The sequence below is a fragment of the Vitis vinifera genome, chromosome 8 (assembly GCF_030704535.1).
Source record: "Vitis vinifera cultivar Pinot Noir 40024 chromosome 8, ASM3070453v1".
Taxonomy (NCBI): domain Eukaryota; kingdom Viridiplantae; phylum Streptophyta; class Magnoliopsida; order Vitales; family Vitaceae; genus Vitis; species Vitis vinifera.
In genome coordinates, this window is record NC_081812.1 from 2,992,025 (window position 1) to 3,005,606 (window position 13,582).

At 34.1% G+C, this 13,582-nt stretch overlaps 1 protein-coding gene across 1 annotated transcript in view; it reads left to right on the plus strand.

Annotated features, from left to right (window-relative positions):
• LOC100247941 (probable acyl-activating enzyme 16, chloroplastic) overlaps positions 1–13,582 on the plus strand; it is a 62,371-nt gene that overhangs the window by 45,656 nt on the left and 3,133 nt on the right. The window contains exons 10-16 of the mRNA XM_010654897.3: positions 5,576–5,734; positions 7,137–7,190; positions 7,274–7,354; positions 9,405–9,542; positions 11,523–11,682; positions 12,873–12,952; positions 13,045–13,190. Of these exons, the coding sequence (XP_010653199.1) occupies positions 5,576–5,734; positions 7,137–7,190; positions 7,274–7,354; positions 9,405–9,542; positions 11,523–11,682; positions 12,873–12,952; positions 13,045–13,190 (818 nt within the window). The remainder of the gene's footprint in view (positions 1–5,575; positions 5,735–7,136; positions 7,191–7,273; positions 7,355–9,404; positions 9,543–11,522; positions 11,683–12,872; positions 12,953–13,044; positions 13,191–13,582) is intronic.

Below are 13,582 nucleotides of genomic sequence, written 5' to 3' on the forward strand. Positions count from 1 at the left end.
TGGTTCTTTGGTGTCACCAGTCAAATAACCAATTTTGCTTCGGCCCCTAATGTACATTTGAACAGATTGTGACCATCTAAGAAAATTGTTTTCATTAAGATGGATTGTGGTGATCTGGATAGAGTGGGAATGAGAATTGGATGTGGATAATTTTGAGTTAGAACCAACAGTAATGGAAGGAATAGATTTGGAAATTTCTAGCATGGTATCAGAGCTTGGAATCAGTCCCCAATCTATGAGTTGCAACTCAAACTAGGCAATATTTGTCAAGGTGAGAATTCGGTTACCAAATATTTTAATGTGCTTAGGGGTTTATGGCAGGATCTTGACTTATTCAATGACTGAGTGGAAAAATACGGATGTTGTAACTATTTTAAGATGATAGAAAGTTCATGGATATTCAAATTTTTAGTTGGGCTTAATGTTGAATTTGATGAAGTTTAGGGTAGAATCATTTGGTCGACAACCTCACCCTTCTCTAGGTGAAGTGTTCTCTAAAGTGCGTCATGAGGAAAGTCAGAGGAATGTTATGCTTGGGAAGAAACTCTTTGGACTTGTGGAAAACTCGGTCCTATTGGGCACTACAGCAACGACTTCTCGCAATCCTAATAACCGACATCGTTCAGATGACAAGCCAAGAGTTTGGTGTGATCATTGTAATAAACCACGCCACACTCGTGAAACCTGTTGGAAATTACATGGGAAGCCAGCTGATTGGAAGCCTGTTGAATGGAAGACTAATAAGCAAGGCAACTCTAATCGTTTCCCCTCTAAAGCACATACTGTCGAGACACCCTCATTGAGCAAAGTACAATTAAACTAACTGCTATAGCTATGAAAACCTGCTCTGCCAACTCTTGGTACTCCTATAGCATTTCTAGCTTAGTCAAGTAGTCTTTCGTGTGCATATTCTCTTTCATTATCTGCACCTTGGATCATAGATTCAGGTGCCTCTGACCACATGACTAATTTATCTCATTTGTTTATTTCTTATACACCTTGTTCTGGAAATAAAAAAGTAAATATTTCATATGGAAGTTTATCTTCTATTTCTAGGCAAGGCTCTATTCATTTGTCTAATAAGATTGTTTTACAATCCATTTTATATGTCCCAAAACTCTCTTGTAATCTCTTATCCGTAAGTTGTTTATCTAAGGATTCTAATTGTCTTGTTGTTTTTTGTGCCTCTCTTTGTGAATTCCAAGATTTGAACTTGGGGATGATGATTGGCAGTGCTAGATTGATTGACAATCTCTACTATTTTGATGACAACCGGTTTGAGAATAAACAAGCTCAAGGTTTATTGGTAGTGTTCGTTCAATCTCTATGCATGATCAAATAATGTTATGGCATAATAGATTAGGACATCCTAGCTTTTTCTATTTAAAACATTTGTTTCCAGGTTTATTTAAGGATTGGATTGTACTTCTTTTGATTGTGAAACTTGTTTTTTGGCCAAAAGTCATCACAATTCTTATAAAATAAAACTGTATTGTGCCTCCAAGCCTTTTTATTTGATACATAGTGATGTTTGGGGCCCTTCTAAGATAACTACTTTAACTAGGAAAAAATGGTTTGTGACGGTTATTGATGATCACACACGTCTATGTTAGCTTTATCTAATGAACTCAAGTCTGAGGTTGCAAAACTTTTTCAAGATTTTTATTCTATGGTTGAAAACCAATTTCAAACCAAAATAAGTATTCTTCGGAGTGACAATGGAACAGAATTTTATAATGATTGTTTAGGTGATTTTTTGCTGGAAAAAGGTATTTTACATCATTCAACTTGCAGGGACACTCCTCAATAAAATGGAATTGCAAAATGTAAAAACAGACATTTGCTTGAAGTAGGTAGACCTTTTTGTTGCATATGAATGTTCCTACACACCTTTGAGGGGATGCAATTTTAACAAGTTGTTATTTGATTAATAGAATGCCTACAAGGGTTCTAAACTATGTAACACTTTTACAAACTCTTAAGAATATTTTTCCAAACACACGTCTCACCTTAGATTTACCTTTAAAAAATTTTTTTTGTACAATGTTCGTTCATGTGCCAACTCATCTTCGATCCAAATTTGATCCAAGAATCGAAAAATGTATTTTTCTAGGTTATGCTCCTAATAAAAAAGGGTATAAGTGTTTTAATCCTACCATTAGGAAAATTCATGTTAGTATCGATGTCAACTTTATTGAAAATATTCCCTTTTATGACAAAACTACTTTTCAGGGCGAAAGCTCTAATGAAGATCAGTTTTGGCAACAAGAACAACCAAAACCTAGTATTTTTCTTCTTGAAATAAATCAAAAAACAAATGTTTTAATTAGTGAAAAAGAGGAAAATATTGATTTATCTATGCCAAATAAAATTGCATCACAAACAGGGAAAGAAACTCTACAACCTATGTCCACTAAGCTCCGTGGTTATACTAGGCGTAGGTTTAATTCTAATACTGAGAATAATCAAGTCAATCTTGAGCATGGTCAATCATTAGCTCCTAGTTCTCAAAATCCAGGTAATCTTCCTATGGACTCCACTCCTTTACTTATTTTTTATCTTGATATCCCTATTGCAATCCGAAAAGGAGTTAGGAATTGTACCAAATATCCCATTGCCAAATATCTGTCTTATCAAAGACTCTCAGGAAAATATAGAGCTTTCACTTCAAATATCTCTCACTTATTCATTCCTAGAACTATACAGGAAGCACTAGGACACTTAGAGTGGAGATCAGCAATTCAAGAAGAAATGAATGCTCTTTTGAAAAATAGAACATGGGAAATTGTTGATTGACCTAAGGAGAAGAAGACAATGGGATGCAAGTGGGTTTTCACAATCAAGTGTAACCCGATGGTAGCATTGAAAGATATAAAGTAAGGTTAGTAGCCAAAGGTTTCACACAAACCTATGGAATTGACTACCAAGAGACCTTTGCACCTGTTGCAAAGATCAATTCCATTCGGATTTTACTTTCTCTTACAGTACATTTTAATTGGCCTTTACACCAATTAGATGTGAAAAACACTTTCTTAAATGGCGATTTGGAGGAAGAAGTGTTTATGGATTTACCATCGGGTTTCGAAGAAAAGTTAGAAAAAAAAAAGGTTTACAGATTAAAGAAGTCCTTGTATGGTCTTAAGCAGCCTCCTAGGGCTTGGTTTGAGAGATTTGGAAAAGTAATCATGTTTCAAGGATATGTTCAAAGTCAAGCTGACCATACAATGTTTTATAAACACTCAAGAGAAGGAAAGATTGTCGTGTTGATAGTTTATGTGGATGACATTATTCTAACTAGTGATGATAGTTTAGAACTTGAGAGATTGAAGAAAGCTTTAATTCGTGAATTTGAGATAAAAGATTTGGGTCCCCTGAGATACTTTCTTAGTATGGAGTTTTCTAGATCCAAGAAAGGTATTTTCATTTCTCAAAGAAAATATATATTTGACTTATTAAATGAAACAGGTTTACTTGGATGTAAGGCTATAGAAAATCCTATAGAACCGAATTTGAAACTCCAACCAGCAAGTCTAGCAGAGGTGATTGACAAAGAGAAATGTCAACGCCTAGTTGGGAGACTTATTTATCTCTCATACTCGTCTCAATATTGCTTTTGCAGTAAGCATGGTGAGTCAATTCATGCACTCACCAAATCAAGGACACTTTGATGCAGTGTACAAAATTTTAAGGTACTTAAAGGGGACTCTAGGAAAAGGACTTCTATATCAAAACCGAGGACACCTCCAAGTGGATGTGTTTACTGATGCAGATTGGGCAGGAAGTGTAATTGATAGGAAATCAACTTCGTTGTATTGTACTTTTGTTGGAGGCAATCTTGTGACTTGGTGGAGTAAAAAGCAGAGTGTTGTGGCTAGAAGTAGTGCTAAAGCTGAGTTTAGAGTTGTAGCCCATGACATTTGTGAAGTTTTGTGGATTAAACAACTACTTGAAGAACTTAAGGTTGCTAGTCCTTTATCTATGAAGGTCTTTTGTGATAATAAAGCTGTCATTGTCATTGCACATAATCCAGTACACTAAACATGTTGAGGTTGATAAACATTTTATCAAGGAGAAACTGGAAAATGGACTGATTTTTATGGCCTATGTACTTACGGTTGAACAAGTTGTAGATATACTCACGAAGGGATTGCCAAAGAAGCAGTTTGATGATTTAGTAAGCAAGCTGGCCATGAATGACATCTTCAAGCTAGCTTGAGGGGGAATGTTGAGAATCTCAATCATATCAGAATTTTTCTAATCTGGTTGTAACCTATTTTTTTAAGGATAATTTGTTGTTGTTTTTAGGGATGAGTTGTATATTTTAAATTTATTTTGTTCCTACAAATTTGGGTGTACGGCTGTAGATTTAGTTTGATTTGTTGTAGCTTTTCTATAAAAGGAAGCATGTTTCCCTTATTCAATTTAATATACGACATTTTTTTTTCCTTTTCTACAATATGCATTTTTCTCTCCAAAAGTCAGATTTAAAAGCTCACAAAAAGGCTCTCAAAATTGTGCTTTTCCTTTGCCTTCAATGAAGGCTTACATGTATATATACCAAAAACAGCAGGGTATCTCAACGAACTAGGGTTAGGTCATCATTAAACAATCCAGAAATAGCCAGAGATGCATGAGAATTAGATCACATATCCATTGAGGTTTGATGGTCTGACCAAATGATAAGATAAATTACAGTTCAATTGAATGCGCTCTTGAGGCCAATCAATGGACCTATCATTTTGTGTGATCAACCAGTCAATGGATCGTACTGCTTTGGTTTCATCAGGCAATCAATTACCATAATATGTGGATTGGTTAGTCCACCTCAAAACCAGAGCTACTGCTACTTTGTGTAATCCTAAACTACTTAACGACCACCTACAATTATAAAACCATGCTTGGAAGTGTCTTTCAACATAAATTCGTCCATACATCACAAGACCTTACCTGCTAACACCAAGGAGATCTTCTGTTGTCTTGATGACGCTCTAGCTCTTTGGTGGGCAAGCAGTTTATGAGAGGATCACGATCACTCAAGCCAGATTTACAAGGCCCAGAATTGCCAACAAAAATTGAAAAGCAAATAGTAGAAAATAATATGGGTCTTGGCAAATGGTACTTCATCCTTCTTTTTTTTTTCTTTATTTGAGGGTTAATTACTCTTTATCATGGATCCAAGGCCACAAGCAGAAATTGCTTGTTTAATGGTTTGATTTTGTTTCAAGTTTCACAACTGCAATATGCTACCCACCTAAGCATTTTAATATCCTAATATACAAATTTCATAATTACCATGTGCTTCTTTATTGGTCTTTTGATATTTTGTTAGTATCACAAAATTAGTTAAGCAAGTGATAAAAGCAGCCCAAGCACAGAAACCAAGAGGTTGTGGCTCTGTAGGTGATCTTTCCATGCAATCAATAAATCATATCAAAATCAGTTTTTCTGACATTATTTTTAAACATCTGATTCGCATTTCCCACATAACCTTTTCTATTTGTTCTGTGCATCACATATGTTCAGGCATAGTTCCATAATGAGTTCACTACTTTAATTGACTTTGATTTGTTTACAGGGGAAGTTTCTACAGAAGAGTCAGAAGCAATATTCATACATTGCTTCAATATTTGACTGGTTATGGGCAAAAATAATTGCTGCAATCTTGTGGCCAGTCCATATGTTGGGCAAGAAGCTCGTCTATAGTAAAATTCATTCTGCTATAGGAATATCAAAGGTAGGTTTATTACTTTAAAGTTATTTATGCAGTCGAATTTGTGTTACTCACACTTCTTTTTGTAGTAAGCAGGAGTACTAGAGTTTGTCTTTATGCAACTGCTCTATGTTGCATGGGTTTCGAGTGCAAGTATTGAGTGTAGAGTATGTCTAGGTATTTGATCCTTTATATCTATAAAATTTAGGATATGGGATTCAGCTAAAAAATATCTCAATAACAGGTATCAACACTTGGGTACAACATAATAAAAGGAAAAAAAACAGAAAAAAAAAATTAAATATCCCTAAAAAAACAAAGATATTTTATATTGTGATATCCAAAGTCTTCAACTTCTACCCATGCCTTAACAACATGACAAGGGTGTAGGTTTGGAGATCCTTGTTGAATTCTTCCATTTTGCTTTGGATATTTGTTTCTTTATTTCCTAAAAATAAGGATAAAAGAGTAAAGAAGTAGAAATTTTTCATAAAGGATGTTTATTTTTTGCTTCTAATTGGTCTTTTTCCTATTAATGAATCATATCTAAGTAGCATCCAAGATCATTTTTCAATCAAGTGTTTGTATCCTAAAATCCGAGATGTAAAGGATCAGACATCTAGATATACTTCCACACCCAACACCTATACTGAAACCCATGTGGCATAGCTTTGATAAGAACTCTTCTTCTTTTATATTTTATTCCTATTTTTTATTTTTTATTTCTAAATATTTTTATAAAAGTTATACTGCCTGCAAACTCTCTTTTTCCACTATATTATTAAGGAAGTTGAAAATAAAAGATTAAATCAATCAAAATCAAATAGCCAAATCTAAACTAAAGTGGAAGAGCTCTATAAGGATTCTATATCCATACCTATTTTGGCGTCATGTTGACATGGGTATGATGGGTGAAGTTAGAGGATTGGTATCATAGGTACTTATGCATCTGCAACAAAAGAACAATAGTTACGCCCCAATATTGTTTTCTTCTAGCTTCTTTCCAAAAGGATTTATTCTTATTAAGTTGGAAAACTCTCTAGTTATGCCAATTGCTTTTTCTGAACCATGCATTGAGAGTTATGTTGTTCTCTGCTATCACGTACTCTAAAGTGCTTCTCTGATAAGAAACAATGCATTGATCCTATTAGTTTTAGGAGAAAAGAAAAATACAAGGCATTCCATTGTGTTTATTTAATTGAGAAACTTGTTCATAGGGTTTATCATTTTCTATCCATTGATTTTTTTTTTTTAAATGTGTATGAGCTTATTATATGGTTTTTGCACTTTAATTTTCATAAGGGGATCTACATCCTTGCCTGTCCTATTTGTAAGAAAAAATTTCATTATTATGAAAATATGAGTTATACTATCAATTGGCAAGAAGGGAATAAAAAAGGCCAAAGCTTTCTCTGGCATTCTGCAGGCTGGCGTAAGTGGAGGAGGTAGTTTGCCTTCTCATGTTGACAGATTTTTTGAGGTAAGCCTCTTAGACATTCTTAGATAGAAAAATCAAGGGATTTATAGTTTCCATCTCTTACACTAGTGTCTATATACCTGCAGGCAATTGACATAAAAGTTCAGAATGGATATGGTTTAACAGAGTGTTCTCCTGTCACTGCTGCTCGGCGACCTACCTGTAATGTAAGATACACATCTAATTTATAATTTAAACATAGGGTTCTTCTGTCTCTTAAAACTGCAATAGTACCTGCTAATTCATATTGGAAACATGAGTACCTAGAGGTACATTACCTGTAATATTGAATTTTTTTTTATTTTTTTTTATTTTATTTTTTGTGAATCAGCACCCTGATCTTGACTGTTCATTTGACATGTTGGAGCTACATATTACCTGTTTTGTCTTCCTTGTTTATTTTTGCTCTGATTTTTCTCACATGATTTTACATGGACATATTGGTAGCAGTTGGCTAAAAATGCAATGGTGGTTTTTGTACATGGATCTGATTAGGTAGTGCCTCTGAGGGTTACAGAAACTAGGTTTAATTGTTAATGATGTGTGTGGATTTGGTTTCTTACTGTATTAGGGATTTTAATATTCTGGCTATGGATCTGTTCATTGTTGTTTAATGATTTGTGTGGATTTCGTCTCTTGCTGTCTTGGAATTTTGATATCTGGCCAAGGATTTGTTTGTTATGCTCATAGTTGTTAAAAACTTATGATACACAATATGATACAATGATACGATACATTTTTTTCATGGAAATTGATACGTATTGCAATCCGTATCTTATTTTAAAGCGTATCAATAAAACATATATGATGTATGATATTACAATACAACGACACATACATCTTTAACTATTTTCTATAATTTTTTGAAAAAAAAAATTGTTAAAATAATTTATTATATTAATTGTTTAAAATATACGAAAAGATTAAAAATTGATAAATAAATAAAAAAGGAGAAATAGATAAAATAATCTTATATGAAAAGCTACATTCTTATTGTCAAATATTATATTAAAAGTCAAGTAAGTTTATGTTTACAATGAATATTGGAGAATTTTCATTTGAATGGTTTGAATGTTGACAATGAAAATGATGTTGATTAATGAATAAAATATAAATATATTAGCTTCTTCTTGTTTCTTTTCTTGGGAAAAAGGAATGATGACAGACCTATGGAACTTTGAATATGACTCATAAAGACATATATTTATCAATTAACAACACAATAAGTGCACATGCCTAGTTAAAATTTGGAACTAAAAATTATAGCTAAAAATTGAAGAAGTTTATTTTTATGGATTATGTAATAAATCTATATATTAAAGTCATATTTTGTCAATTTGAACTTGTCAAAACTTTAACATCCATGTTTTCATATAATATTATATCATTTAACTCTTTAAATCCTACCATCTTTCATAAAATTGGTTATATATTACTCTATCCTTCATACTTTCAATAGATATACACACATATACATATTTTTTCTATCTATTTTTCACTATATAAAAAAACTTTATGATACACAATATAGAAAAATAGAAAAATGATAAACGATACGTTCTAGGATTTCACAACTATGGTTATGCCTTGTTACCTATAATCTAGTGTTCCATAGGAGGACAAGCCATATTGTTGATTGTTGATTTGTCCTTGAGGATGAGGAAACAGATTGTTAGTACAGATTATCATGCTTTATGTGAAATCTGAAAGTCAGTTAGGAGAGGTATTCACTAGAGCTTTAGGGCATAATCCAAAACTTGTAACAAGGCCTGAGGATTGCTATAAACCATTGGGTCTTACTGCACTAATTACAAGTGTTGGGGATTTAGTGTAATTTCACAAAATATAGTAATATGATAAATCTTGTCTTCAGCCATTACAGTTGTTTGGCTCCACTCATTCTCTTTCCACTCTCTCTCCTTTTCTATCCTAATTCATTAGCAATCCTCAAACTTAAGGTACAAGTCATCTATATAACACATACTTCACTCACACAAGAAGACCTCAATATTTGTTGAAGAAATACTTACACTTTCTCAATCATCCACTATGTTTTTGACCTGATATACGCAATGTTCCTGTATGGTTTCATTCATTTACCACCTGATACACACAATGTTCCTGTATGGTTTCATTCATTTGCCATTTGGGTTTAGTCATATCTCTTTCCAAATGGGGTTATATCACATGACAATATTACAGATTTAACTTTTGAAGGTTCTTGGCTCAGTTGGGCATCCAATTCGACATACAGAAATCAAAATTGTAGATTCTGAAACTGATGAACTTCTGCCACCTGGTTCAAAGGGCATTGTAAAAGTAAAGGGGCCACATGTCATGAAAGGCTACTACAAGGTAACTTATTTTCTTTTAATTGCAACTAGAATTGCAAATCTCTAAAACTAGAAGTGCAAATCTCTAAATATTTACAAGGAAATGCTTAACTTCATTGAATTTATTCAAACTGTTATAACTTTATGCTCATAGAAAGTTTACAATTACTTGGTATTTCTATATTCAGTTGCAAGTTCTATGAGTGCAAAGTACAATAGGCAGTCACATGCAGTTTGCCTATATTTTGGTATGCTAATAATATATCTATGTGTTCTTAATTATCAAATTTTATTGACATGGTTTATCATTGGGAGAATCTTTTTAAAGCACATAGTGCAGGCACTGTTTATAGAGTTTCAAATTTAGAATCTTATCTATTATTTGATGTCGGACTCTCTCTACCCTAGGCAAAATTTCTTTTTAGGAGTTGTGTTTTTTTCATGAATTAGAGTCCAGAAGGTTGAACAAATTAGGAGGGCTATTATATTCAGTGCACATTAGGATGTTTCATTGGCTCATTGTCTTGGAAATGAGAGTCAGGAGCTCATCTGCACCAGGGCTTCAGTACTGTTCTCCATCAAAGTGATGACCTTCCCAAGTGTGCCTCAGAGAACTATGTATTTGCTTACTATTGAAATCATGATTATGTTACAATTTGTAGCATGCAATGTATTCCAGGGATCCTAGGTAAATGAAGAAATGTTTAGAAAAATTTATGCTTTCTGAAAATAGTGCAATATATTCGGGCCTTGATTCTTGAAATTAATATCTAGTTCAAAATTGCTTTGTCACATAGTATGCAATCTACATATTTGGCACTTACCATTGTTGAAGCTACATCAATGAGATCCCACCACACTTTCAATATTAGTTGGAAAAGCAAGGATTTCCCAGACACTGATTCTTTCCCTTTTTACCTCTACAAACTTTCAAGTAGCTAAAGCCATCTCAAAATTATCAAAATTGACTGGACAAGTTGGTGAGAACAAACTGAATCTTCATCTAAGGCTGTCAAGTTTTTCAGCCAACACTATCAACCATAGAAATACCGATCCCATTGGATGGGCCAACTCTGGCGGTATCAGAGGCCTTTATGATTTGTAGACCATTTCAAAAATTTTGATCAAATTTTACTAGTGCTTTACCTAGTGCTAATGATTCTAACCATTGAATTGCATTTGGGACTGTGATATGAGATGAATTTGTGTCATCTTATCCTTAGTTTCTGACTCATCTTCAAAAAGACATTCATTTCTAGCTTTTTGTTTCTCTTTGAACACTTGGATACACATGTATCTGTGTACAAAGGGGTGTCAAACAAGCATAGCCACACTGGCCTGGACTGAGCTTGCACCTGAGAAAGGAGGGCCTGCTTGAGTTTTTGGACCAAGCTTGGGCCAGCCCAAAAACTTAGGGTTGGTTCCAGTCCCAGCTCTGGGCCCCAAAGAGGCTTCTGGCCTATGCTGAAGACTTGGACTTTTCCAGGATTCAGGCTTTATAATTGATCAAACTTACGAAATTTAGCAAAGAGTTCAACTTATAATTATTGAACACATGGACTCAAGCCAAGCTTCAGGTTGCAGCAACACAGATTTGGCCCTGGATTCAAGAACCTGGCTCAACCCTACTCTCCTTCTGGCTAAGGCTTGAGCCCGGCTTGACTGGGTTATAGTGTTACAAGCCAATCCTTATGAACAATAAACAAATGGTATTACATTTATCACTGTAATTTATTATGATATAAAAAAAAAATGTTGTTTGTTAATGCATGCAAGACATTGCAACATGAAATGGCATTTTCAATTTGATTAGAACATCATTTTTAACTTAAGGATCCATTAAACATATCACATGTAACTTATGAAGATTTTGATCTTGAATTACATTATGACTGCCTGACAGTTTTTTGTGTAAAAACCTGGAAGCATGATGGCATCAAGTTTTGTAGCTTTCTCGACATGGTAACTTTTCATAGTAAATCTTGTGTTAATTTTGTATTAGAATGAATTGGCTACAAAAAAAGTCTTAGATGAGGATGGTTGGCTAAACACGGGTGATATTGGTTGGATTGCACCTCACCACTCAGTAGGACGAAGTCGTCACTGTGGAGGTGTTATTGTTCTTGAAGGACGTGCTAAGGATACTATAGTTCTTTCAACAGGTATACCAGAAGCTTAATTTGATGTAACATGTTGTACTCGTTTTTTGCATGATGCTAGTACCAGTAATGTTTTGTGCAAACAACTCAGGAGCTGTCTTTCTTTTTCAGTTTTAACATTGATTCTATTTTTTCTTTTATGCATCCCTCTGGACACAATAGTGTAATTGTTAAACCACCAATTTTCCTAAAAGCTTAAGCTTGTAGGATTTGGAATCATAATGTATATCATGCACTCTAAAACTCTCCGTCACATGTAGCCTTCATTTTTGTGCTTACACATGGGCGTAATAAATTGGGTAAATAAACATGTAGTCGTGAGATTCGAACACTTGACCTCCCACTAAACCAGGCTCCAATACAATGTTAAGCCACCAATTTTCCTAAAAGCTTAAGCTTGCAGGATTTGGGATCATAATCATGCACTCTAAAAGTAATCAAAATTCAAACTAACAATAATTTTCAATTCAAGGTTTTCATAGTTTAATTGCCATAAATACTCTCATCTTTCTTCCCACATATCCATAGTCACATTAATTGACATATGCTGAGAGGATGAAAACCTTTTTCTATATCTACAAAAAAAAAAAAGGGAGGGGGAAATGGGGCCAAGAATGGGATGCAGTAGAGAAAAGGCAAAGGTCAAAATAGCACCATCCTCTATCTCATGATTCTAAAGAGATGGAAGAAGGATTAGAATTGCTGCCAATGACAAATATACAAGCAATCCTGGTAAACCAGAAATTGCTTTCCATGTTGAATGAGGAGAATGTTTGCCTAAATGATTTGAATCCCAGTCATTATGTCCCAAATCTGTCTTCTAGTAATAGAGTGTTACAATGCATTACAAAAACTAACACAATCATTCACCAATGGAAGCCACCAACACCGGCAAGGGTGCTGCCATCATCACCCCCCATTAGAACAATAAAAGTCTCCCCTTTCCTTATTGCCTTTTTCCTTCGTAACTCTGTTAGGTAAATGGAATCAAACCTGGATCTCTGCATCCCCACTCAAATCACTTCCCATTTAAGCCAAACCTCAAGAAGCAATTTCTGTAGAATAAAATTTGCATATTTGTCTAATATGTGCAGTTACTTCAGTTTGAGATTGTAAAGGTTTTATACTTTCTTTCACTGCTAAAAATTGTCACTTGGCAAGAAGTTCTTTAACATATTTGGAAAAAAGAATAGGTGAAAATGTTGAACCTACAGAGCTGGAAGAAGCTGCCATGAGGAGTACTCTAATTCAACAAATTGTTGTTATTGGCCAGGTGAATTTAAACATCTTTCTTTCCTATGGTTTTGCAATTCCTTTATTTATTTGTGTGGATGTACTCATTTTCTTTTCTTCCACCCCACACAGGATCAACGACGTCTTGGAGCTATAATTGTTCCAAACAAAGAAGAGGTTTTAGCAGCAGCAAAAAGATTGTCAATTTTAAATGCCAATACCTCCGAACTTAGTAAGGAAAAAATTACAGGCCTGTTACATGAAGAAATAAGAACTTGGTAAGAATTCTGTCTCATGAGCTTTGGGATTGATTTTAAATAATACTTGAAGAAACCGGTATGAAACCTACAAAATAAGGAAAGTAGAAAGAAATAGGAAACTATCTAACAAATCCTGTGCAAATAATTGATTGTGCTTTTAATTACAAAAATAAACTCCTAACTAATTCATAAAAAGGTTGATCCAATCTCCATTAGAGATTCGTATCTTTCACCACTCCCCCTCAAGTTGGTTTGTGGATGTAATCATGCCCAGCTTGGTGATCAAGCCTTCAAAGTTCACCTGAGGAAGTCCCTTTGTGAGAAAATTTGCTAGTTGTCGATTGGATGCTATGTATGGCATGCAAATTAACCCTTCTTCCCACTTCTCCCTGATAAAATATTGATCAACT